General features: G+C 38.9%; 1 protein-coding gene across 1 annotated transcript in view; it reads left to right on the forward strand.

Annotated features, from left to right (window-relative positions):
- Positions 1-5,804: 5,804 nt before the first annotated feature.
- The window catches only part of b4galnt3b (beta-1,4-N-acetyl-galactosaminyl transferase 3b), a 34,199-nt gene continuing 13,826 nt past the window's right edge, over positions 5,805-26,177 (forward strand). Inside the window, exons 1-4 of the mRNA XM_056235976.1 lie at positions 5,805-6,102; positions 22,198-22,247; positions 22,523-22,606; positions 23,777-23,872. Of these exons, the coding sequence (XP_056091951.1) occupies positions 5,970-6,102; positions 22,198-22,247; positions 22,523-22,606; positions 23,777-23,872 (363 nt within the window). The 5' untranslated portion in view covers positions 5,805-5,969. The remainder of the gene's footprint in view (positions 6,103-22,197; positions 22,248-22,522; positions 22,607-23,776; positions 23,873-26,177) is intronic.

Here is a 26,177-nt window from a genome sequence, read left to right on the forward strand (position 1 = left end):
TACTCTTATGTCAATCCAAACCCGTAAGACCTTCATTCACCTTTGGAACGCAAATGAAGATCTTTTTAATGACTTTTTTTGGGGCCGGGCAGTGTATATTATAAGCCAGTGAAACTGCAGTCAGCAAATATACAGAAAAACTAGATACATGTTAGGTTAATAAACAATCTAAAACAGCAAATAATCAAAATGTAAACTAAAATCCTTTTATTTGTTTCCTTAACTGCCATTTATTATTTACGAAATGGGGTGCTCGTGGAGAAGTCATGGAGATTCGTAAAATATATTACGTCCATGGACATATTTTATAATGAATATAATTTTTCAAAAATGTATATATACTTTATTAAGCTGTAATAATATATTGCCAATCTTAGTTTTTGTAAATAAAAAAAGTTTGAAAATAAGTAGCTTTGTCACAGCAGAATTATCAGAAATATCTTGCGGGGCCTTCAAATATTGTCCCAAAAGTTGAGCACCACTGAATAAAAGGACAGTATCTAGCATGTGAGTAAACTAATGTCTAACAAGAAGCAATAAAATAAGCACACACCCCAATGAATGCATTAATTAAATCCCCTTCAAGTGCATCTGCGTGAAACTTTTATGTCCACGCTGCCATCTTCTGGTGCTATGCAACACTTACACGGCAAGACACCTGATGTCTCCTATAGTTTCTAGACTCTTCTTAACCCATAGCTGACTTTTCTTTCTAAAAGGCATATGTGGATACAGTGTATCATTTACAATTGTATCCGTACAATTTAGATGCATATAACACTTTTGTTGATGAAAATAAAACATTTTGAATGATAATTTTTATTGTGCGGGTCAGGTTTTGCCAACAATGACCAAATGACACCACAAAGACCTGAAATGCACACTGGCGATCAGCCAACAGCTCCCACAAGGAAATTAAAGGCTTATTTTACAGTTCTATAATGATCTCAAATGATGTAAGAGAATGGAATATACATTTTGTACAGTATAAAAATCATTGTCTATGGAAAGTCCCCATAAAACATGAAAACGCAACGTGTGTGTGTGCGGATTCGTGCGTGCGCGCGCGCGCGGGTGTTCGTGCGTGTCTACCGAAACTCAGGTTGCTTCAAGGGGATTTTCTCTAAAAAAAAAGTCTCTATTAATAAAAACATCTGATATATGACAGCCTATTTAGCCTACTTTCTTAATAAAAATCTGGACATGATAAACATTGCCTGTATATGATGACAAATAGATAACATGCAAATGACAAAACGTTTGACCCATATAAAGTAGGCCTACACTAGGGGTGTTATGAGTAAATAGGAAAAGTGTTAGTTCACAGATATCTAAATTGAGAAATATCAGGTAATTTATATTAAACAAATATAGCAAACAATGCTTGCATTTAGGGTTAAATAAAACGTCGTAAACTTGAGCCTTTCCCTCCCTGCCTGTGGTGTGTAACTTGGTAACACATTGGTCATTAGAGACAGTGAAGTCCCCAGGCAGATGTGTTTGTTTGTCAGTGCTAAGCACATCTCTCTGCTTTTAAGATTTCAGGTTCAAATTGATGGCTTATGCAAAGATCTGCCGGAAACAACATTATATAAAGCTGTATGCAAAACCATCAGCAGCAGCAGGTCATACAGGTTTTTCCAGACCAGCCGGACTGCACACATCCAAACATATTCATTTGTCCTCCTTAAAGGACTTTTAGGAGACAATCCCAGTTTCTTGAAAATTGGCATTTAAAAACAAAAAATGTACAAACACTTTCAAGAAAATAATAGCCTAATAAACATTAACTTGAAAGTATAAATAAATGAGGAAACGATAAAAATGGTTACAATTTAATTTGATGGTCCACATTTTCTACTAATCATAAGTATCTGTCAACATGTCAACTAACTCATTAATTTGCAACTGCATGTCAGTCAACTAACTCTCATTAGAGTATTAGTAGACTGTTTGGGTCAGGGTTAGTATAATAAGTTGACATCTATTAATACTTTAATGACTGGTAGGTAACATTTAGTTGCAAAGTTACTTGTACGCTGAAATAAATATTTTCATGATTTATCACAATTTATTTTCTTTTGTCAAATCAACTTAGGTAATTAATGTGGTTCAGATAACATATTATTTTGAGTTTCTGTTGATTAAGCCAATCTCCTTCATTGTATTAACTCAAATGTTTTATTTCAATGAGCTCAATATTTTAAGGAAACCAGGTAACTTACTTTTTTATGTTAAACCAACAATATTTTTAGTGTAGTTAGAATGTCTAAAGTGGACCATCAAAAACAAAAAGCAAACAAACAAGCCTTTATCCCTTCTGCCTTTATTATTTAAATTTTCAACAAAACAAGTTAGCATTTTATGTCATGCAAATTATATTGCAAATTATATAATATGTCATGCAAATTATACTTCTGCATCAATAATCATAAATTATATATATATATATATATATATAGGCCTATATGTATGTCTGTCTGTCTGTCCGTCCAGAATTATTTGCCCCCTGTAAATATGATCAAAGATGGCTGTAAAAAATAAATCTGAATGGTTAATCCTTTTGATATTTTATTTAAAAAAATAGCAAAAATCTAACCTTTTATTGAAGTAAAAGAATTGAAAGTGGGGGGTAAATCACATTATGAAATAAATGCTTTTCTCCCAAACACGCTGGCCATAATTATTTGCCCCCTTTTATTAAATACTTTTTGCAACCTCCTTTTTCCAAGATAACAGCTCTGAGTCTTCTCCTATAATGCCTGATGAGTTTGGAGAACACCTGACAAGAGATCAGAGACCATTCCTGCATACAGAATCTCTCCAGATCCTCCAGATTCCCAGATCCATGTTGGCGCTTCTTCTCTTCAGTTCAGCCCACTCATTTTCTATATGGGTTCAAGTCAGGGACTGGGATGGCCATGGCAGATGCTTGGTTTTGTGCTCAGTGACCCATTTTTGTTTTGATTTTGATGTTTGTTTTTTTATCACTGTCCTGTTGGAAGATCCAAACATGGCCCGTTATAAGATTTCTAGCAGAGGCTGTCAGGTTTTGATTTTTTATCTGTTGGTATTTGATCGACTCCATGATGCCATGTATCTGAACAAGATGTCCAGGACCTCTGGCTGAAAATTAGGCCCACAGCATTAAAGATACAGCAGAGTATTTCATTTTACACATGGGGTACTTTTTATCCCTGTATGAACCAAACTCATCTTAAGTGTTTGCTGCCCAAAAAGCTAATGTATTTGTTTTGTCTGTCCATAGAACCCGTCCCGTTTGAAGTTCCAGTAGTGTCAGTTACTTTTCAAACGTTATGGTCAGATGAAACAAAACAAAAAGAGCTTTTTGGCAGCAAACACTTAAGATGAGTTTGGTTCATACAGGGATAAAAAGTACCCCATGTGTAAAATGAAATACTCTGCTGTATCTTTAATGCTGTGGGCCTAATTTTCAGCCAGAGGTCCTGGACATCTTGTTCAGATACATGGCATCATGGAGTCGATCAAATACCAACAGATAAAAAATCAAAACCTGACAGCCTCTGCTAGAAATCTTATAACGGGCCATGTTTGGATCTTCCAACAGGACAGTGATCAAAAAACAAACATCAAAATCAAAACAAAAATGGGTCACTGAGCACAAAATGAAGCATCTGCAATGGCCATCCCAGTTCCTGACCTGAACCCTATAGAAAATGAGTGGGCTGAACTGAAGAGAAGAAGCGCCAACATGGATCTGGGAATCTGGAGGATCTGGAGAGATTCTGTATGGAGGAATGGTCTCTGATCTCTTGTCAGGTGTTCTCCAAACTCATCAGGCATTATAGGAGAAGACTCAGAGCTGTTATCTTGGAAAAAGGAGGTTGCAAAAAGTATTTAATAAAAGGCTGCAAATAATTGTTCCCAATAATTGTGTTTTGGAGAAAACAATTTATTTCATAATGTGATTTACCCCCCCACTTTCAATTATTTACTTCAATGAAAGGTCTGATTTTTACTAATTCTTTAAATAAATCATCAAAAGGATTAACAATGGAGATTTATTTTTTACAGCCATCTTTGATCATGTTTATAGGGGGCTGGTCAAATGATTCTGACCAGCACTGTATATATATACACTCACCGGCCACTTTATTAGGTACACCTGTCCAACTGCTCGTTAACACTTAATTTCTAAGCAGCCAATCACATGGCGGCAACTCAGTGCATTTAGGCATGTAGACATGGTCAAGACAATCTCCTGCAGTTCAAACCGAGCATCAGTATGGGGAAGAAAGTTGATTTGAGTGACTTTGAACGTGGCATGATTGTTGGTGCCAGAAGGGCTGGTCTGAGTATTTCAGAAACTGCTAATCTACTGGGATTTTCACGCACAACCATCTCTAGGGTTTACAGAGAATGGTCCGAAAAAGAAAAAACATCCAGTGAGCGGCAGTTCTGTGGGCGGAAATGCCTTGTTGATGCCAGAGGTCAGAGGAGAATGGCCAGACTGGTTCGAGCTGATAGAAGGGCAACAGTGACTGAAATAACCACTCGTTACAACCGAGGTATGCAGCAAAGCATTTGTGAAGCCACAACACGCACAACCTTGAGGCGGATGGGCTACAACAGCAGAAGACTCCACCGGGTACCACTCATCTCCACTACAAATAGGAAAAAGAGGCTACAATTTGCAAGAGCTCACCAAAATTGAACAGTTGAAGACTGGAAAAATGTTGCCTGGTCTGATGAGTCTCGATTTCTGTTGAGACATTCAGATGTTAGAGTCAGAATTTGGCGTAAACAGAATGAGAACATGGAACCATCATGCCTTGTTACCACTGTGCAGGCTGGTGGTGGTGGTGTAATGGTGTGGGGGATGTTTTCCTGGCACACTTTAGGCCCCTTAGTGCCAATTGGGCACCGTTTAAATGCCACGGCCTACCTGAGCATTGTTTCTGACCATGTCCATCCCTTTATGGCCACCATGTACCCATCCTCTGATGGCTACTTCCACCATGTCACAAAGCTCTAATCATTTCAAATTGGTTTCTTGAACATGACAATGAGTTCACTGTACTAAAATGGCCTCCACAGTCACCAGATCTCAACCCAATAGAGCATCTTTGGGATGTGGTGGAACGGGAGATTCGCATCATGGATGTGCAGCCGACAAATCTGCGGCAACTGTGTGATGCCATCATGTCAATATGGACCAAACTCCCTGAGGAATGCTTCCAGCACCTTGTTGAATCTATGCCACGAAGAATTGAGGCAGTTCTGAAGGCAAAAGGGGGTCCAACCCGTTACTAGCATGGGGTACCTAATAAAGTGGCCGGTGAGTGTATATATATATATATACATACAGTGCTGGTCAGAATCATTTGATATACATATATATATATATATATATATATATATATATATATATATATATATATATATATATATATATATCCAAGGTATAACAATTACATAACAAATGTACAGACTTAATACTGTACATTTAACAAGGAATGAAAAATACAAATTATAACAAATAAACAAAGACACAAACGGAAAATCACATAAACAAATAAAAAGAAAAATAATAATAAAATAAAATATTACATCTCGTCAAAATATATCCTTTAACAAATTAAATTAAGAATGCAGCACAGGTTTGCCTGTCTTAATTAAGAGCTTTGGAGTTATTTAAAAGGGAAATAGCTTGGATATATTGCTCGATAACTGAATTTCCCCTCGTTGTACCTGTTGAGAAGATCAGCGACGTCACGCAGAGGGCGTGGCCTCCTCAACCTGTGCGTGCACTGATGTTTGAGAGACACTTGCAGACGCTGAATCCCAGACACAGAGAAGGAAATGTGAACGAGTGTGACGAGAGATTGAGTTTTTACACAGGGTTTGTAACCGGGAAAGCGTGTATCGATGATCCTTCCAGCGGTTTTCAACTTCTCTGATCCACACGGAGCCTGAAGGACGTAAAGATGATGCTCAACTTTCTCCCGGTGCGGAAATTCAAGCGCAACGGCAGATATATTGTGTTCTGGGCGGTGCTGATGGTCGCGTTACTGGCGGTTTATCTGGAGTTCATGGCCACGAGCGAGTGGAGCAGCACTGGTGAGTGACAGACATCTGATGCCCTGTCCACTCATTACTCATTACTTTACACATGCATGATGGCAATCATCAAATAGTACAGTCAAAATGTTTACAATAATGACCTATTCATTAACCCTACTTAACAGATTAGGTATCGTGAAGGGACAATAAACAACATTTTTACAGCATTTATTCATCTAGATCAGGGATTTCCGAACTTTCCTAACTTTTTGTTGTTGTTGTTGTTGTTGTTGAACACATTTGACCTAAATAAAATAACGCATGGTGTCGTTTAATGGTCACATGACATGCAGGTAAACAAATCAAATATTTTATCTTTTTAACATGTTTTATTTAGAACATTTTTTATTTAAATGATCATTTTATGGTTTAATTAATTATTAGCTGATTATTATAATTAAGGTCGAATTCGTTAATATTGGTTAATGCTTTAGGTCATTATCATTTCGCTCTTCATTTCATATCCAACTACATATAATACATTGTTCAAGTTGTATTAACATTAGTTGATTTATTCTCATCAACACAAGTTAATCACATATAATGATAATAATAAAGTAGCTAATGTTAATATAGATAACACTCAATAAGGTCGTTTTGGCCAATTTCAAATAGGATTCCAGTTTCCAATTACCTTCTGTATCTGTTTTCTTAGTAAATTTTGACCTACTTGTAATTGCATTCCTTTCTACATACATTTTCTAATTGCAATGTTTTCCCATTAGGCTATATTCCACAGTTATAATGTTTACTTGCAGTCCATTCGACTTGCATTCCAGTGGTTTGGAAATTATCTTCTGTTGTATCAGGAGTTTGAGCTGGAGATAAAGTTTGGAGTTTGTTCTTTGTCGTGGTGAATTGGTTCCATTATTATTAAACACAATACTATTCAAAACAACATGCAAACAGTACAGCACAATATAACGCAATGACAGAATACATTATGTTAATAAGATCAAGGAAATGTTTAATGTGCATGGAAACACTAGAACATCAGGCTGCTTGTTTCTGACCTGCTGGTCTAGTTTTTTACACCAGCTTAAAAACAGGGTGTTTCTTCCCAATTCCCATAGTGACTCAGTGTCTCCTCTGCTTTCCTTCTGACTCAGGCACCTTAACTTATAGCAATTTTAATCATGTTTTCTTATTGGTCCTATATTGCAAAGTCTTTACAAAGAGAAGCTTATGTGATTGAGGAAACCTGAGAGATGTCAGGTGAGCTCTGACCTGCAGAAGGGGTTTGTCATCTTGTTTGAGGTCAGTGTCAGACCAGAGGAGCAACACCAATGTCACACCACCTGGACATCAGCCTGGTAATGTGCATCTAAAATTACATTTGAATAGTAAACTCACACTGACCTGCACAAAATCAGATTATAAACAACAGCTGTCCAGTTGAGATTTGCTTGCACTCGTTCTAATTCTGATTGGGTGGAGGACGCTTGAATGCGATCCGAATTCCTTGTTCCTCCTGTATTTCCAAAAGAAATCCAGAGGTGAATGATTGATCTGCACATGGCATTATGATGCGTTCGAGTCCTCCTGGGAAGTTCGTATTTACAAGTCGGGAAGTTGTGTTTACGACGTCAGGTGCGTTCAAGTCACTTTCGCCTGAGCAAAATGGTGGTGTACCTATTCTTAAGGGTTAGTTCACCCAAAAATGAAATTTCTGTCATTAATTCAGAGTCAGAAAGCTCTCCGATTTCATCAAAAAATGACTTAATTTGTGTTCCAAAGATAAATGTTTGGGTGAACCAACCCTTTAATTAACTACACAAAAATACAGCAAGGTTTTTAAACTATTTATAGAAAATGAAGAACAAAGAATGTGCATCAAGTGTATTTTGCTTTGTTTTTAACTAATTTATGAAGCCACTGTAACTTTGTTACATATTATATTCTTATTAAAATGCTATTATAATTAGTGCAGGCAATTAACTTATTTTGTTGTAAATAAAAAAGCCTGACAATGTCACTGCTAAATACCTTGAAGTATGTGGTTATCCGCCTCATTTCTCACTGACACGCCTCCAATTCATAAAGATCGGGGCTTAAAGAATATCCAGAGCTTCCAACTCGTATTTACAACTTTGCTGTGCTGTTCATGTGCGTTCAACTCGTAAATATGATCTTTCTGACATGACTTCTTGAAATCACCATAAGTGTTGCACGATATACCGGTAATAGAAACGTATCACGATACGTTTCTTTTAAAAACGTTGCGATTCCTCATTTTACTAGTCTCGGTACTTTAAGAAAGGCAGCAGTATAGTGTGTGTGCAGTGCTTTGCTTACACTCCCTGCAGGCACACTAGCATAATTTTGGTTTCGTGACAACATGGCATTGATGCGCACTTACTGTACGAGTCCATTGCTCATGCATGCCATTCCTCTGTGAACCTGCATTTTGCATGCTTGTTAGACTTCACACTGTAAATTAACGTTGTTTGCATATTTATGAGGTTAATAACAATGAAATGGACATGCACAACACATAAAAACAAGAATGCACACAACTTCTGTCAAACATCACCATGTTAGTCTATTAAATAAAGGTTTAATACATTTTAAGTTTTTCCCTCAAACTCTGAAAATAAACGGCATGTTTTTGTGACTCTGCATGTTTTTGTTAAAAGTGCAAGAATAATAATGAGGCTAATAATTAATGACAATAATTAATGAGTGTTGCTTAGTTAATGATTGGTGGTCGGTGGCTAAACAACTCTGTGTAATGTTTTGAATTGTTTTGTTCTGCAATGTAATTATGAGTTGTCACAAATTTTTTTTTTAATAGATGATATCCAGAGAGTTAATGACTGCAGATGAGATATAAAATTGCTGAAATGAAATTCAAATATTTTACAAATTCAAACAAAATTTGTTTATTATCGATTGTCAAAGCTGTACATAGCCTAGATTTTTGGTGTTGAAGCTAACACAATCAGTCACGCAGATATGGTTTTTGGCTGAAAATGACCAAATATAGTTGCGAAATATTCACCCAAAAATGAAAATGCTGTCATCGTTTAGACACCATAATGTCACTCCCATTCTGAATGAATTTATTTCTACTGCAAAACACAAAAGAAGAAATTTTGAAAGTCAGCGGTCCAAACAACACTAGATCTCATGGATATCCTTTGTATAGACAAGAATTAATAAATATAATAAACAAAAATCCGCTATAAATAAAGTCTTACAGGTTTTGAATAACATGAGGGTGAATAAATGATGACAGCATTTTTATTTTTTGGTGAACTATCCCTTTAAAATCAGTGCTAATTCGCTCAATATTACATATAATGTTGCTAAACCCAGAGTTACAGTTGTAATCGAAATTATTCAACCCCCATTGAAAATTAGGTTTATTGGCAAAATGTAAAGACTTTCAGCTGTTTGCAATGAACAAATCAAACAAAAGTAATTGAAATAGCTCAACACAACAAAAGTGGTTTCCCCAAATGTAACTAAGGGTGTATTCACACCAGGAAAGTCCGATAGTTCACTTGCTTTCGTCCGGACCAAATAAAATTTTTTTTTTTTTTTTTTTTTGGTACGGTTCGCTTTCACACTGCTCTTTTTCCAAGTGAACCAAAATTTGTAAACAAAACCACACGTGTGCTAAGGTTGTCCATTCATTGGACAAGGATTCTCAAGTAGGGAAATCAGGAAGTGCAAAAAAGGCTCAGCATGGAGATACTGCAATATTTGTTCTTTTACTAATTTTGTGTTATTCTGTGCTACATGGGCATCTGCCCAAATGTTAATAAGGCAGCTCGTCTCTTCGAAGCTCCAGGTCAAACCACGACTCATTTTATCAAATGTAGTAGGCTACAACAGATCACTTTCCCATAACGCAACTCCGACTACGGAAGCCTGTTAACTCAAAGGCGCAGTGCTTTCTTGCAATTGGGTCAGTTCATGTTCACACCGTAAACGAACCGTACCAGAGTTCGTTTGGAACCGTACCGAGACCACCTCTTCAGCTGGGTCTCGGTTCGGTTGTTTGGTCCGCACCCGAGTTCGATTGCTGTATTCACACCTGCCCAAAAGGTCCGCACCAAGGGGGGAAACGAACTAGAGTTCGATTAAATCGAACCAAAACAAGACAGGTGTGAATACACCCTAAAATGCAACTTTTAATGACTTCTGCAGTCTCAAAATTATGCAACCCCCTGAATAGAATCCCTCACAGTAGCACAAATCTGCAAAACAGTTGATGTCTCAAGCACACCTGATCAAGGGCTTCATTAGTTGCACCTGGTGTGCTTGAGCTAGAACACATGAAATATCTGAACTGGCTAGGTTTGTTGAGTGTCAAGTTTTGACTCCATGTTAGAAATATGGCAAAAGAATGGTCCAAATAGTTAAGAGAAGATTTCATCGCCCTTCACAAACAAGGAACAGGACACAAAAAGATAGCGAAGGCACTAAATGTTTCTAGAAACACCGTTGGAAGCATAGTTCGCAAGTTCAAAGTTAAAGGAACAGTGGTTACACTACCTGGATGGGGCAGAAAAAAGAGGTATCCACGGCTGCAACCAGATTTCTGAGATGGCAGGTTCAGAAACCCTAGAGTGACTGCAAAAGAACTGCAGCAAGACTTGGTGGCCACTAGGGCTGTCACTTTACGTTCGAAAATCGATTGCACAATCGACCGGACCAACCAACACAAGTATCGAAACGAAAATAGGGAATCGATTTTAACGGCCTTCTCTCGCAGCGCGTCCAGCTCGTCACGACACGCCCGCAGCGAACGCGCGTCACACAACAACTGCAGGCTCTGACAAACACACATACAAACTATACTATACTTCTGAATAATGTGTCCCTTTTTACAACAAAAATGTGAATTCTGCCGGTATTCAGACAGTCTCATGCATACAGATGAGATACAGATTCGGCCTACAATCGCCTACGTAGGCGAAATTTGTTTGACATTTCTAATCGTAAACACAGCCATGTCGAAGCCTGCAGTAATGTTTTTCATTGATGTTATGGCAGTCCACTCTGCTTATTGTTTTTCGAGAATCTTGCACTCCTGTTTGTCATTGTGCACGAAACTTCATGCCAATAAATCATCAGAAATATTGCTGACTTATGCGCGTCTCAAGCGCACTCTTTACGCTCGTCCTAACGCCTGTTAGTTGTCCGTGGATTTGCCTATATTTGGCGTTGAAAATGGAAACTTCTTTAGACATGGAAAATCGATTTTACAATCGATTCAATGAACATTTATGTCTCAAAAATCGATCAGGATTTTTTCACAAAAGTGACAGCCCTAGTGGCCACAGGCACTGAGGTTTCAGCTTGCACAGTAATGGTGCGTTCACACCAGACGCGAATAAAGCGTCTGGCGCGAGTGATTTCAATGTTAAGTCAATGCAAAGACGTGTTACGCGCGTAAAAAATTCCTGCGGTGCGAATGAGGCGTAGAGCGCGGCTCGGTAGACACGAATACGCCTCATTCGCACATCAAGTTCGCGCGAACTGAGCGTCTGGCGCGCTACGCACGAATGATTTTATTTAGTGCTTTTTGTGCATTCACGCGTTTGACGCGAATTCGCGTCAAATTAACTTTGGCGTCAATTCGCGCCTCGTTAACCAATCAGGAGCCTGCTTGCTGCTGTCACGTTGTGAAGTGACGTGATAAATGGGAACAGGCCCGCTTTTCAGTTTATAATACAATTTTATATGTTTGGCCTCAATAAATTATTTGGTAACACTTTACAATAAGGTTCATTAGTTAACTACATTAGTTAACATTAACTAAGAATGAACAATACTTCTTCAGCATTTGTTAATCTTTGTTAATTTCAACATTTACTAATACTTTATTAAAATCTTGTTAACATTAGTTAATGCACTGTGAACTAACATGAACAAACAATGAACAGCTGGATTTGTATTAACTAACGTTAACAAAGATTAACAAAAACAGTAACAAATGTATTGCTCTTGGTTAGTTCATGTTAGTTAATACATTAACTAATGTTTAATAAATGAACCTAAAGTGTTACCAATTATTTTATATGTTTGGCCTCAATAGATTATGTTATATGTTTGGCCTCAATAACTTATTTTGTAATATGACAATGCCTGGTGTGGTTCTAATGCACAACAAAGCAAATATTTTATCACATAAAAACTTGATTTCAATATATGATACATATTCATTTGTATTGAATTCTATTTTTTCCGTATCTAATCTAGATTATATGAAACATTATTATTCTAATGTAAAGACAACCAACATACACTCACCGGCCACTTTATTAGGTACCCCATGCTAGTAACGGGTTGGACCCCCTTTTGCCTTCAGAACTGCCTCAATTCTTCGTGGCATAGATTCAACAAGGTGCTGGAAGCATTCCTCAGGGAGTTTGGTCCATATTGACATGATGGCATCACACAGTTGCCGCAGATTTGTCGGCTGCACATCCATGATGCGAATCTCCCGTTCCACCACATCCCAAAGATGCTCTATTGGGTTGAGATCTGGTGACTGTGGAGGCCATTTTAGTACAGTGAACTCATTGTCATGTTCAAGAAACCAATTTGAAATGATTCGAGCTTTGTGACATGGTGGAAGTAGCCATCAGAGGATGGGTACATGGTGGCCATAAAGGGATGGACATGGTCAGAAACAATGCTCAGGTAGGCCGTGGCATTTAAAGGATGCCCAATTGGCACTAAGGGGCCTAAAGTGTGCCAGGAAAACATCCCCCACACCATTACACCACCACCACCAGCCTGCACAGGGGTAACAAGGCATGATGGTTCCATGTTCTCATTCTGTTTACGCCAAATTCTGACTCTAACATCTGAATGTCTCAACAGAAATCGAGACTCATCAGACCAGGCAACATTTTTCCAGTCTTCAACTGTTCAATTTTGGTGAGCTCTTGCAAATTGTAGCCTCTTTTTCCTATTTGTAGTGGAGATGAGTGGTACCCGGTGGAGTCTTCTGCTGTTGTAGCCCATCCGCCTCAAGGTTGTGCGTGTTGTGGCTTCACAAATGCTTTGCTGCATACCTCGGTTGTAACGAGTGGTTATTTCAGTCACTGTTGCCCTTCTATCAGCTCGAACCAGTCTGGCCATTCTCCTCTGAACTCTGGCATCAACAAGGCATTTCCGCCCACAGAACTGCCGCTCACTGGATGTTTTTTCTTTTTCGGACAATTCTCTGTAAACCCTAGAGATGGTTGTGCGTGAAAATCCCAGTAGATTAGCAGTTTCTGAAATACTCAGACCAGCCCTTCTGGCACCAACAATCATGCCACGTTCAAAGTCACTCAAATCAACTTTCTTCCCCATACTGATGCTCGGTTTGAACTGCAGGAGATTGTCTTGACCATGTCTACATGCCTAAATGCACTGAGTTGCCTAAATGCACTGTGATTGGCTGCTTAGAAATTAAGTGTTAACGAGCAGTTGGACAGGTGTACCTAATAAAGTGGCCGGTGAGTGTACTTTAGTGCATAAGAACATAATGCTTGTCTGGACAGTGTTGTGTGAGAGAAAAAAAATCACAGGACAGGTTATAGTTTTGAAGGCTGGCTCAATTTATCATCAAAACAAAAATAAATGACAGACTAGGTGGGTGAGGGCGAGGGTGATCCTCGCTCTAATGCGGGACAACAGGTCATCAAGCTGGGCGCGGGACAGGCGGAAGCACCGCTGAAAGCGGCCGTCATCCAGGCGCAGCTCCTGGAGCAAATGGTGAAACTCGCCAAACTGGGTTCGCCTCCGAAGGGTCCGGTGAACCCAAATACGGCGACGATGATCCCTATGCCGCTGTTCTGCTCTCCAGGGCAAATACAGAGCGGTGACTCTCTCGATGAATGCTCGATCAACATCTTGTAAAATATATGGCCGCCAACGTACGGCCAAAACGTACAGCCTTCTACGTAGCTTGATTGCGCCTGTTAAACCAGGAGAAAGAACATATCAGGAGATTGTGACGAAGCCCCTCATAATAGCGGAACGATTCCGTTTACACAAACGCAATCAACTGGAAGGGGAGACAAATGCGCAGCAGTATTAAAACAACTCTGAACATTGTGACTTCGGTACACATTTGCAAGATGCCCTACGAGATAGATTTGTTTGTGGATTTAACAATGAGGCGATACAAAAGCGACTTCTCACAGAGGCTGCGTCTACTTTTTAAAAAGCAGTAGAGATAGCTGTTGCCGCGGAAATGCATGTTTCCTCGCCCAAACAGCGACGTAATTGTAAGAGATGTGGAAAAATGAACCACACGGAGGAGGACTATTGGTACAATATGGTCTGAAATTGCAGCGTGAAAAATGTGAATTTGTCAGACAGTCACTGGAGGATCTGGGTCACAATATTGACGCAGCTGGATTACACAAATCACCAGAAAAGATCAAAGCCATAATGGAAGCATCTGCACCGACCAATGTAAGTCAATTACGCTCTTTTCTGGGGATGATCAACTACTATGGCCATTTCATTCCAAATCTGGCATCTGTTTTGAACCCCCTCAATGCTCGTCTTTTGTGTAAAGAAAAGAAATGGTGCTGGAGCGTGGCATGCGAACAATCATTTCAGAAAATAAGGGATCTCCTTACTCCATCACCGGTACTCACACATTATGATCCAGAATTACCCATTCGTCTCGCCTGTGATGCTTCCCCATATGGGGTGGGGACGGTGATATCACATGTGTGCCATGATGGGGAGGAAAAGCCGGTTGCTTTTGCGTCCAGGACACTCAGTAAAGCAGAACAAAATTATGCTCAGATCGAGCGTGAGGCCCTGAGTATAATTTTTGGAATTCGCAAATTCCATCAGCACTTATACGGAAGAAGGTTTACCCTCTTTACTGATCATCAACCTCTAACGACTATTCTCAGTCCCAACAAGAGCATTCCATCCATGGCAGCAGCTGGAATGCAACGATGGGCTCTGATATTAGCCGCCCATGACTATGTCCTTGAGTATAAGAAAGCATGCCTTACATGCCAACGCAGATGGACTGTCGCGGCTGCCATTACCAGTGACACACACGGAAAAAACAGACACGGTGGATGTGTTCTATGCTGCCCAGGTAGCCACCCTGCCTGTCAGTAGTGCTGAAATTAGACGTGACACCCTAAAGGATCCCACTTTGTCACCTGTGCTGGGCATGGTTTCAACTGGACGGTTCCCAAAATCTAAAGGGGTACCTCAAGGCTTGATGCCCTTTGTGACACGTCGCCATGAGCTCACAGTTGTTCAAGGATGTTTAATGTGGGGGAGTCGTGTCGTGGTACCAACCAAGCTTCGCTACCGGGTGCTAGCTGATCTGCATTTGGGCCATCCTGGGGTGGTAAGGATGAAACATCTGGCCCGTAGCTATGTCTGGTGGCCGGGTATTGATGGACAGATTGAATCTCAGTCCAAAGCATGCCAGTCTTGTCAGTGTATCCAAAATGCCCCCTGTCCTGCACCACGTCACCCATGGATTTGGCCAGCTCATCCTTGGGAAAGGATACATGTGGATTTTACCGGTCCCTTTGAGGGCCATATGTACTTCATTGTAGTTGATGCACACACACAAATGGCCGGAAGTCTCAATTATGGATAGTACTACCACCAGCAAAACCATTCAGGTCCAACGAGGATTTTTCAGTCATTATGGCGTCCCTAATGTCATTATCAGTGACAACGGCCCACAGTTTTGTCCTAAGGAGTTTTCACTTTTCCTGAAGGCAAATGGAGTGCAACATATTCGATCTGCCCCATATCACCCCTCTAGCAATGGGCAAGCTGAACATTTTGTCCAAACATTCAAACACGCTCTAAAAGCTTCAAAAGGGTCAGCTCCAGTCCAACAGAGACTTGATGGATTCCTGTTAACATACAGAAACACTCCGCACGCTACCACAAAGGAGTCACCTGCGATGCTATTCCTCAATCGCAAACTAAGAACCCGGCTGTATCTTCTAAAACCTAGTCTCGCCAAAACAGTGAGTCAGTCCCAGGATGCCCAGCAGTTATGACGCCAAAAACACTCTAAGTTCAGAGAATTTCGTGCTGGAGAGTCTATTCTTGCTCGTGACTACAGAAAGGGGGGGAAATGGATAGCTGGAGTGGTGATGTCCAAAACGGGACCTGTCTCCTACATCGTCAATGTGGGTGTTTCTGGAATCTGGAAACGTCATGTAGATCGATTACTGAAACAAGGGACTGAATTCTCTGAAACTCAGATGGAACAGGAAGTTCCTGCTGGTCCTGATAATTTTCAGGCACATCCGCTTCTGGAGAACATCAGGGAAAGGACTGACAATTTTGTGGAGGTGATGATTGACAAACCAGGGTAAGGCAACATTGACCAATCACCTCCAGGGGATGTACAAATGGGAGAGACTATTAAGCGTTATCCTACCCGTCTCACTAGACCACCTGATCGTTATCAAGCAGTCTAATATACACTCACCTAAAGGATTATTAGGAACACCTGTTCAATTTCTCATTAATGCAATTATCTAATCAACCAATCACATGCCATTTGCTTCAATGCATTTAGGGGTGTGGTCCTGGTCAAGACAATCTCCTGAACTCCAAACTGAATGTCAGAATGGGAAAGAAAGGTGATTTAAGCAATTTTGAGCGTGGCATGGTTGTTGGTGCCAGACGGGCCGGTCTGAGTATTTCACAATCTGCTCAGTTACTGGGATTTTCACGCACAACCATTTCTAGGGTTTACAAAGAATGGTGTGAAAAGGGAAAAACATCCAGTATGCGGCAGTCCTGTGGGCGAAAATGCCTTGTTGATGCAAGAGGTCAGAGGAGAATGGGCCGACTGATTCAAGCTGATAGAAGAGCAACTTTGACTGAAATAACCACTCGTTACAACCGAGGTATGCAGCAAAGCATTTGTGAAGCCACAACACGCACAACCTTGAGGCGGATGGGCTACAACAGCAGAAGACCCCACCGGGTACCACTCATCTCCACTACAAATAGGAAAAAGAGGCTACAATTTGCAAGAGCTCACCAAAATTGGACAGTTGAAGACTGGAAAAATGTTGCCTGGTCTGATGAGTCTCGATTTCTGTTGAGACATTCAGATGGTAGAGTCAGAATTTGGCGTAAACAGAATGAGAACATGGATCCATCATGCCTTGTTACCACTGTGCAGGCTGGTGGTGGTGGTGTAATGGTGTGGGGGATGTTTTCTTGGCACACTTTAGGCCCCTTAGTGCCAATTGGGCATCGTTTAAATGCCACGGCCTACCTGAGCATTGTTTCTGACCATGTCCATCCCTTTATGGCCACCATGTACCCATCCTCTGATGGCTACTTCCAGCAGGATAATGCACCATGTCACAAAGCTCGAATCATTTCAAATTGGTTTCTTGAACATGACAATGAGTTCACTGTACTAAAATGGCCCCCACAGTCACCAGATCTCAACCCAATAGAGCATCTTTGGGATGTGGTGGAACGGGAGCTTCGTGGCCTGGATGTGCATCCCACAAATCTCCATCAACTGCAAGATGCTATCCTATCAATATGGGCCAACATTTCTAGGAATGCTTTCAGCACCTTGTTGAATCAATGCCACGTAGAATTAAGGCAGTTTTGAAGGCGAAAGGGGGTCAAACAGTATTAGTATGGTGTTCCTAATAATCCTTTAGGTGAGTGTATATCAAAGGGATAGACTCATGACGAGAAAGACGTGTTCGCTAAGTAGTGGTTAAAGTTGAATTCAAGAAAATAAATATTTCCTTTTGTGTTGGACAAACATTAATTTAAGTTGGGAGGAAATGTTATGTATTTAGTGTCAATAACTGAGTTATCTTACATTGAACAGTAAAACAGTAAAATAAGTCAGTTCTAAGGGTACTCTGTGTTCGTTGTGTTATTTATATTATCTCTGAATATTATGATATTCTGAGAGTCACATCACATACTAAACGCATGCCAGAACTCCAAGATGTATACCACTGACCAAAAAGCACAAGAAAAGTCTGCTCCCATTTGCTCAAAATCATATAAATAAGCCAAAGAAGTTTTGGGATTCTGTTCTGTGGAGCGGTAAAACAAAACTGGAACTTTTCGGCTCTGGATCAGCGGTATGTCTGGAGGAAGAAGAATGAAGCATATGCTGAAAAGAAGATTTTGCCTACAGTTAAGCATGGTGCTGCTCGGTGTTGCTCTGGGGCTGCTTTGCATCCTCTGGCCTTGGAAACCTGCAGCGTGTGGAAGGCAAGATGCATTCATTGAAGTATTAGGAAATCCTAGGAGATAAACATCATGCCTTCAGTGAGGAAGCTGAAGCTTGGGCGTCACTGGACCTTCGAACAGGACAATGATTCCAAGCATACCTCAAATTCCACCAAGACTTGGTTGCAGAAGAAGTCCTGGAAGATTCTACAGTGGCCATCACAGTCACCTGACTTGAACCCCATAGAAAATCTCTGGTGGGATTTGAAGAAGGCGGTTGCAGCACGCAAATCCAAGAATATTACTGAACTGGAGGCCATTGCTCATGATTAATCGGCTAAGATTCCTCAGAAACGCTGCCAGAAGCTGGTGTCTGGTTATGCGTCTAGTTTGCAGCAGGTCATGACAGCAAAAGTACTAAAGTTGCTTGCCATGAAGGGGTTGAATAATTTTGAGACTGCAGAAATCATTAAAAGTAGCATTTTCTGTTGAATTTGGGGAAACCACTTGAAACATTTGTCGTGTTGAGCTATTTCAATTACTTTTGTTTGATTTATTCATTGCAAACAGCTGAAAGTCTGTACATTTTGCCAATAAACCTGATTTGCAATGGGGGTTGTAATGCCAATCAGTGAATTTTATGTAGCTAAATTAGTGTAATATCTTCAGGAGAAGATGCACAGTTATTTGTTCGCGTTGTTTATACTTTTGGCTGGCTCTGCAACGCGAGCCTTCACTGACTTCGCGGACATTTTTCCAAACAGACGAGGTGTTTATACTTGACACACGCTCACCATTTGTATTATTCTTTGAAATGACAGGTGGTGACTGAGTAATTGTTCTCTAAACCATCTGAAAAGTAAGGTACACACGTGACGATGTTTGTTTTTATTACACTTCACCAAACCCATGCAACAAAACAACCAAACAATCATGTAAAACCTAGTAAACCTTGAGATTATTAATTGTGACATTGTGACAAGTTAAACGTTATTTAATTTCATAAACATTTTTATTAAACATAGATCTTTATTTTCCTTAAAAGGGCTTATTTGTGCAAGTGTAGGCTCATTTTGTCAAGCAATTAATTTAGAACAACCACAAACTGGGTGCCGGTAAGATGCCAGTAACAGATGTACCTGCTCGGCCAGAATCGCTTCAAGTCATGCATCTTCGGAAGCGGAGCCGCGCACAAAGTTACAAAAAATGCCATGCAAACCGCCATGCAAAATGGGGTCCCTCAAAGCGCACGACCGCCAACACCGATATGAAGTCATTTTTGCCGTGGGCACCTTTGCACTTGTGCGGACTTGGCGAGTATAAACCAAGTATAATTCTATTGTTTTGATTGTTGACAGCGAGCTGCTGTGTTCAACTTGCTTTTCGAAGGACTGTAGTTCATCCATGTGTCCAACCCTAAATTTTATGTGTGTGTCAGTTTAGACACACTGGGGCGACATTGTAAGTCAGTGTGAAGTGACACACCCTTGTGACTGACCTTTGACCTTTGATTATTTTTGCACCAGTGTTCCCAGCCCTGGACCTTGGATTTCTTTGTTATTTTTTGTGGGGAATCATCAAAGACCAGGTGCATGCAGCAGAAACAGTCTCACCCTGTAGTCTCGTTCCATTTCTGTTGCTCTCTCTCTCCCTCTCTCTCACACCCCGTCTCTCTCTCTCTTTCTCACCCTATTTCTCTCTCTCCTCTGTCCTGCACTGAGCCCTGGGGCTTCTACCCTCTTTTAAACAAACTCGACATTCCTCCGGGGGCTACCAGTGATTTCTTGGGTGAACAGTGAAAGAAAGGATTTGGATGATGGAGAAAGGCAAAGAAGGAACTTGTGGTCGTTTGCTAAAACACACACTTTGAACATGCACATGAGATCCTTAGGGTCTCTTCTTTAAACTCATTTGTTCTCGCTCACACACTATGGAAAGTGCACACACCACCCAGTGTGCAAATACACCTGAAGACACAGACCATAATAGCCTGTCTGCCCCGGCCCTCCCCACAGTGTGTGTTCAGTGGCGCTGGGGGTCAGGTGACCCTTTCTTCTTCAAGCCGAGGCGTCATTTCCTGTGTTCCTTGTTGCTATAGCACCAATGTGCAAGGTTAAGCACACTTGCACTTCTCTGTACACACACTCTCTCTGTCTTTTGGTAGGGAGTTTATGTATTTTCTTTACCTCTAGAAATTTAGCTATATTTGCAGTAAATATTTGCAGATAGCTTATGTGTAAATTTACTATACAAGGTTTTTTATTTATTGTGTGCATGCATTAACTGTCTATTTGAAAAGCTTGCAACATAGCAGGATGTTTGTCAGCCAAAAGTCAGTAGTTGTTCGATGAACGCCACGTCAAAATACCCATTCTTCATACCTAGAAACTTAAGTGAAACTTGAATAACTGGTTGTTGCTCACATAGGCTACTGTATAATGTGACTGAAGGGACAATGCACATACAGGTGTCCAAACAATGTAACAGGAGTCTGTTTTTATGTCCTTTTAGGGATGTCCTCGAGCTGATTCATAAATGAATAAACCTTTTTTTTTCACAAGCCAATACATTTTATTTTTATATGGTTTAGGGTTAGTAGATCTGCATGATTTTGGACAAATTGAGAATCACAATTTTAGAGATCTTGATTCTCCTATGATTCTGAATAGACAACAGAATAAACAGAATAACGTAATATACTAGAGGTTCTGACAATGTTATTGCTGCAGTGTGTAGTCTATTTAAAAAATATTTAATTAATTTGAATTATTGTTTTTTTAATCGGTTTGAATGAATGATTCAATGACTCACTCATAAAGATCTCACTAGTTTCATTACTGGATGAATATATAAACTTTATCCCCGTACTTCTGTCATAATTTGAATGTTTGGAGTAACATAGAAACAATGATACTGTATGGTTAAAAATACTTTTTGTGAAGCTGTTTCATACCCATACATGACAACTGCTCTCTCTCTGGCTCAGTGGCAGAACTAACGCAGAGTTTAATGTTCCACTGTGATCTTATTTGACAAAGGTTTAATGGTCACAGGTGAATCGTTGTTATTTAGGAAGATCACTTGGGTGTTTGCATCGAGATCGCAATATTTTAGCGATTAATCGTGCAGCTTTAGTTTATAGTTATTATTAATAGCTTTAGTTCAATAGTTCATAGTATGTGCTAATTTAAAATAGTAAACTATGTTTGTGTGTTTGTTCAGCCATAATTTGGGAACGAGATTGCCCTCAGAATTTGGCAGAAACCTCTGCAATAATAAAAAATAAATAAATAATATATATAATATATAATATATATAAATTATATATATATAATTTTTAAACTGCATAAAGTTTTCTTTTAAAACTGTTATTAGGGTTAGTCTGTTAATGTCCTTATTTTAAGTGTGTGCAAGACATCTTGCTAAAAAAACCCCAGCAGGACAGTTTATGGGGAATCAGCACCAGGAAATCAGTATGCTTTGTTATGCATGACATTTGATAATGAATAAGGAACAGAAAAAGGAAAATCTAATGACATGACTACTTTGCATTTTGGGAAACTCTGAAAGCAGCATTGCATTTTATAAATGGATCAGCATAGTCGCTGGAAACCCAGTTTAAACTCTGCGATTGCCTATAGAATTCATATTTTTGATTTAATCTAATTTGGGGTCAAAAAGAAAGTGTGTGTAAGGGAGAGAGTGAGTGACGGTGTGTAAGTTAATGCTTTTTCCTTGTTAAAGATTTATGTGAACATGGAATCAGTTTCAGTCTATCTGGAGAAATCTCAAACCATCAATGGCAAACTAATGTCACTGTCATGGATCAAACACACGCACACACACCTGGTCAGTCAGGTTTAATTAATTAATTGTCTACTTGACTAAATATTTACTCTATTTCTCTTTCAGACGTAACCGTCCGCAGCGTCACTGGGCCAAAAGCTGCTGCTCGACGAGCGGTAAAAACTCAGTTACACTCCATCATGTTGCATGTTTCATTCATTTAGAGTCCAGTTATAATCTTGGAAATTATTATTTTCCATTTATAATTGATTATTAAATTCAGGTCAATGATTATTTTTGTTTTGTGCCAGTTAAATATTATAAGTCACACAAAAAAGATAAAAAATCATGGCTGATATTTCTTCTGGTTTATTTGTGAAATGGCAGATAACATGAAATAAACATAAGTTGAGTACATTGCATTGTGGGATGCAATATTTGTGTTTCACAGGCTCAAGAAGATCACATCTCTGATGATAATCATGAGAAAGACATCTGGATACCAAAAAACACTCAACAGACATGGAGGATGGAGGTAAAGATACGGCCACAATGACAGAAATACACAGGGAAGGTGTTTACCATGGTGTCCAAAAATATGGTTTAACGGTGTTGCATGTCCAAAAACATGGTATTGCCATGGTATATATTCAAAAAAACATAGTATTACCTTGGTGTGTACCCATAAAGCCTTAATACTACGATATTTTTGGTACTTTGTAAGTGTAATAGTTTGTAATATTTCTCTTACTCAGAGCTCTGTATGCATATGTGTTTATGTGCATATGCTGTAAGGATGATGGTATTAAACCACTAGAACATTTGCCTTTACGTTGGCCATGGCTCTTTCTGTGTGTCTTTGGCAAGACTTTTGCTGTCTTGTTAAATTTAGCATGACTCTGTGTGTCTCTGGTGTCACTGCACTATTTTAAACATGACACATGAGCTGTACATTTTTTATTCATTCTGTATGTTAGTTGGGGATTTAAAATAATATTTGTGCTTCATAGTAATTTAAGCTTTAACAGGAGAACTGAGCAGCTTGTATTTTTGTAGAGTAGTTCACCCAGAAAATAAAAAAAATTGTCAAGTGGTTCCAAACCTGTATGAGTTTCTCTCTTCTGTTGTACTTAAAAGAAGATATTTTGAAGAATGTCGGTAACCAGACAGTTGACGGTAGTCATTGACTTCCATAGTAGGAAAAAAATACTATGGAAGTCAATGGCCACCATTAACTGTCTGGTTTACAGAAGAACGAAACTAATACAGATTTGGAACAACTTGAGGGTGAGTAAATTATGACAGAATTTTCATTTTTGTGTGAACTCTCAATGTGTATTATTTGAGCTATAAAGATGAATGAATGTAAATTGTACAGACAGTCACTTATCATATCATATTGTTCAACTTTATTAGTTCATATAAGTTTGCACAGAGAGTTTTTATCACAACTGTGACCGATCTCATGCTGATACGTATGATGTTTAGGTCTTGTAGCTCTACTTTTGAAACAGTATTTTAATGTTTATTACAGTGCAGTGTCTTGCCCCATAGACTTCCATTAATCATAAACATGTTTCCCCCCTTGTTTTTTCAGTCTGATGGATCAAATTATCCAAAGAATTATTTTAATTGTATAGACTATTGTAAAGTAAAAATCTGTTCATTTAATATATGAGTGTGTTTGTATGTGTGTTTGCTGCAGTATAAAGGACAGGCTAATCTTCACATCTTTGAGGACTGGTGTGGCTCATCTATAGCTCAACTACGGAAGAATCTACATTATCCACTATATCCTCATGTAGGTTATATAGCTGTCAAATATACACTTTTTGAAAGAAATTAATACATTTCAACAAGGATGAATTAAATTGTTCATAAGTGACAGTAAAGACTAGTTTCATATAAACACTGTTCTTTTAAACTCTATTCATCAAAGAATCCTGAAAAAAAGAAAATCACACCACCAAAATATTAATCTGCACAACACTGCAATGAGTCTCATTCCATAATAATTGCGTTCATTATTCGTATTCATATGCACAGGAGACCTTCTCATGAAAAATCTCCGCCTAATTTACACATGTGTACGCACATGGAATTTTTCTTAACCTCGTTCGAACATTGATAAATTTGGAGTATTCTAAATGAGCGACCATGTGCCCAAGGTTAGTAATAGAGTGGGGCAGATATGACATCCCTTTGTAGGCCAAAACGTGGAAGCGAGTTAGCATTTTAGCACTTACGGTTCCATCGCCCCGAAGTCAATGGTTTTTTTTAATGGGATTTTGGTTAAATGGCTGATATAAGGTCTGTGGTGAACACAAGCTCAAGACACTTTCACGTTTTATTCTACGACATAAAATACAACAATATTACCCCACTCGTGATTTTTTTGATGCTGTTACTTGTCTTGAAAAAGGCGGTTGCTATCAAGTGGCTAAATGGGAAACCAAAACAGCGGCAGTCGGGGACAGTAAATGTCATCACGCCGAACAGATAAACTAGACCGCTTTTACAGCTTCTTTATGCTTATAATCGAGCTCTGCTCTTATAAACTATTCTAACTCAAATGTTCTGGGAAAATGATTTTAGATAAAAGCTGAAAGAGTTGTCGGAAGCTAGTGATGGTGACGTTAAATTTGTGGGGCCGTGGTGTAGTTTGTTTATAGCCTACCTTTAGCTTTACTTCTGGCGACTGCAAAATTCACAAAAGTTGTGTTCATCTGTGATAATTATACTGATGGACAAAATGTGCAAGTATCATAAACTTTTGTTGATCACAGAACTTGATTTTAGCGTTAATTAAAAAGCCTATGGGAAAATCCAATTGGGTTTTTGTCGAGGGAGCCGGTGTGATGCTGACTGCCGGTTGGCCTACAAAGTGACGTCATTCCTGCACCACTCTATTGCATAAAACACTCCAAAACCTTCTCCATACAAGGGCTTTCCTTTCGCTGCTCTCAGCAAACATGACACTCTAGGATGCGTTCTCGTCTGAGAGCACACGCAGCATTCAAAGAAATTTGTATTAAACTCATTTATAAATATTACCCTTTTAATTATTATCTTGTGAGCAGATTTTATTGTGATATTGATATATTTTCGTGCATTTTATGGTTTACATTGTGGCAATCACGCCACCGGCCTCGCGCCGTTCTCCCACGACCCTCGGCCTCGTTCTGCTCGCCACATACATGTTGAAAAAGTTTTCCTTATTCAGTTTGTTTTTGGTCAGATTTCTGTTATTTTATTAAGGCTCACATCATACACAGTTTTCAACTGTGCTTTACAAATGTTTTATATAGGATAATATAAATATATATAATATAGGATAATAAGCCTTTGTTTTTCATTTTAAAATCAGAAGTTCAACAATACCTAAACACAATGTTATGTTTAAAAAATAAGAAAGCTGTAAAATGTGTTTCCATTTGTAAACATTTTCATATTTTAATGCAACTTTTAATTTTGTTACTGGTTTTTATTTATGTATTTGTCCTTTTTTTTTTGTTTATTCAATGTACCCCACTGACTGTAGTTGTGATTCTTTAAAACCAATAAAATAAAAAACGACGCGCAGAAAGATCCTCTAATGATGCCAAGTGTGCCAACCTCCAAACAAGTTCGAACACAAAAAAACAACTTTAATACACACCTCTGATTAGACAGTTGTACATATGCGAATCTGCATCTTCACTTTAGAGGAAACTTGCATTTTATATATATATATATATATATGATGAAATATGTATTTCATCTTAAAATGTTTACAAGACCACCCAGATTATTTGATTTTTGCGTACGTGTGGTTTCAGTTCCTACAATTCTTTAGTAAATTTAGAATAAAATTTAGAACGAAAGTTGATGGGATGTACAGAATTTCTGATATAAGACTGCAATCTAATTTAAAAAATGGATTATAATAAATTTGATCATACATTTACACTAAATACTACTAGAATAGACCTAGGTTATATAAATGAATTGAAAACATTAATAAATAGCAGAATTTATCGAAATACTCAAGATCAAGCATGTTGGCATAACATTGTTATTTTATTATATGAATATTTTGAATTTTGTGCTTTTATTAGCTAAATAAA

Source organism: Rhinichthys klamathensis, unplaced genomic scaffold (assembly GCF_029890125.1).
Source record: "Rhinichthys klamathensis goyatoka isolate OS25496 unplaced genomic scaffold, OSU_Roscu_1.1 h1tg000436l_1, whole genome shotgun sequence".
Lineage (NCBI taxonomy): Eukaryota > Metazoa > Chordata > Actinopteri > Cypriniformes > Leuciscidae > Rhinichthys > Rhinichthys klamathensis.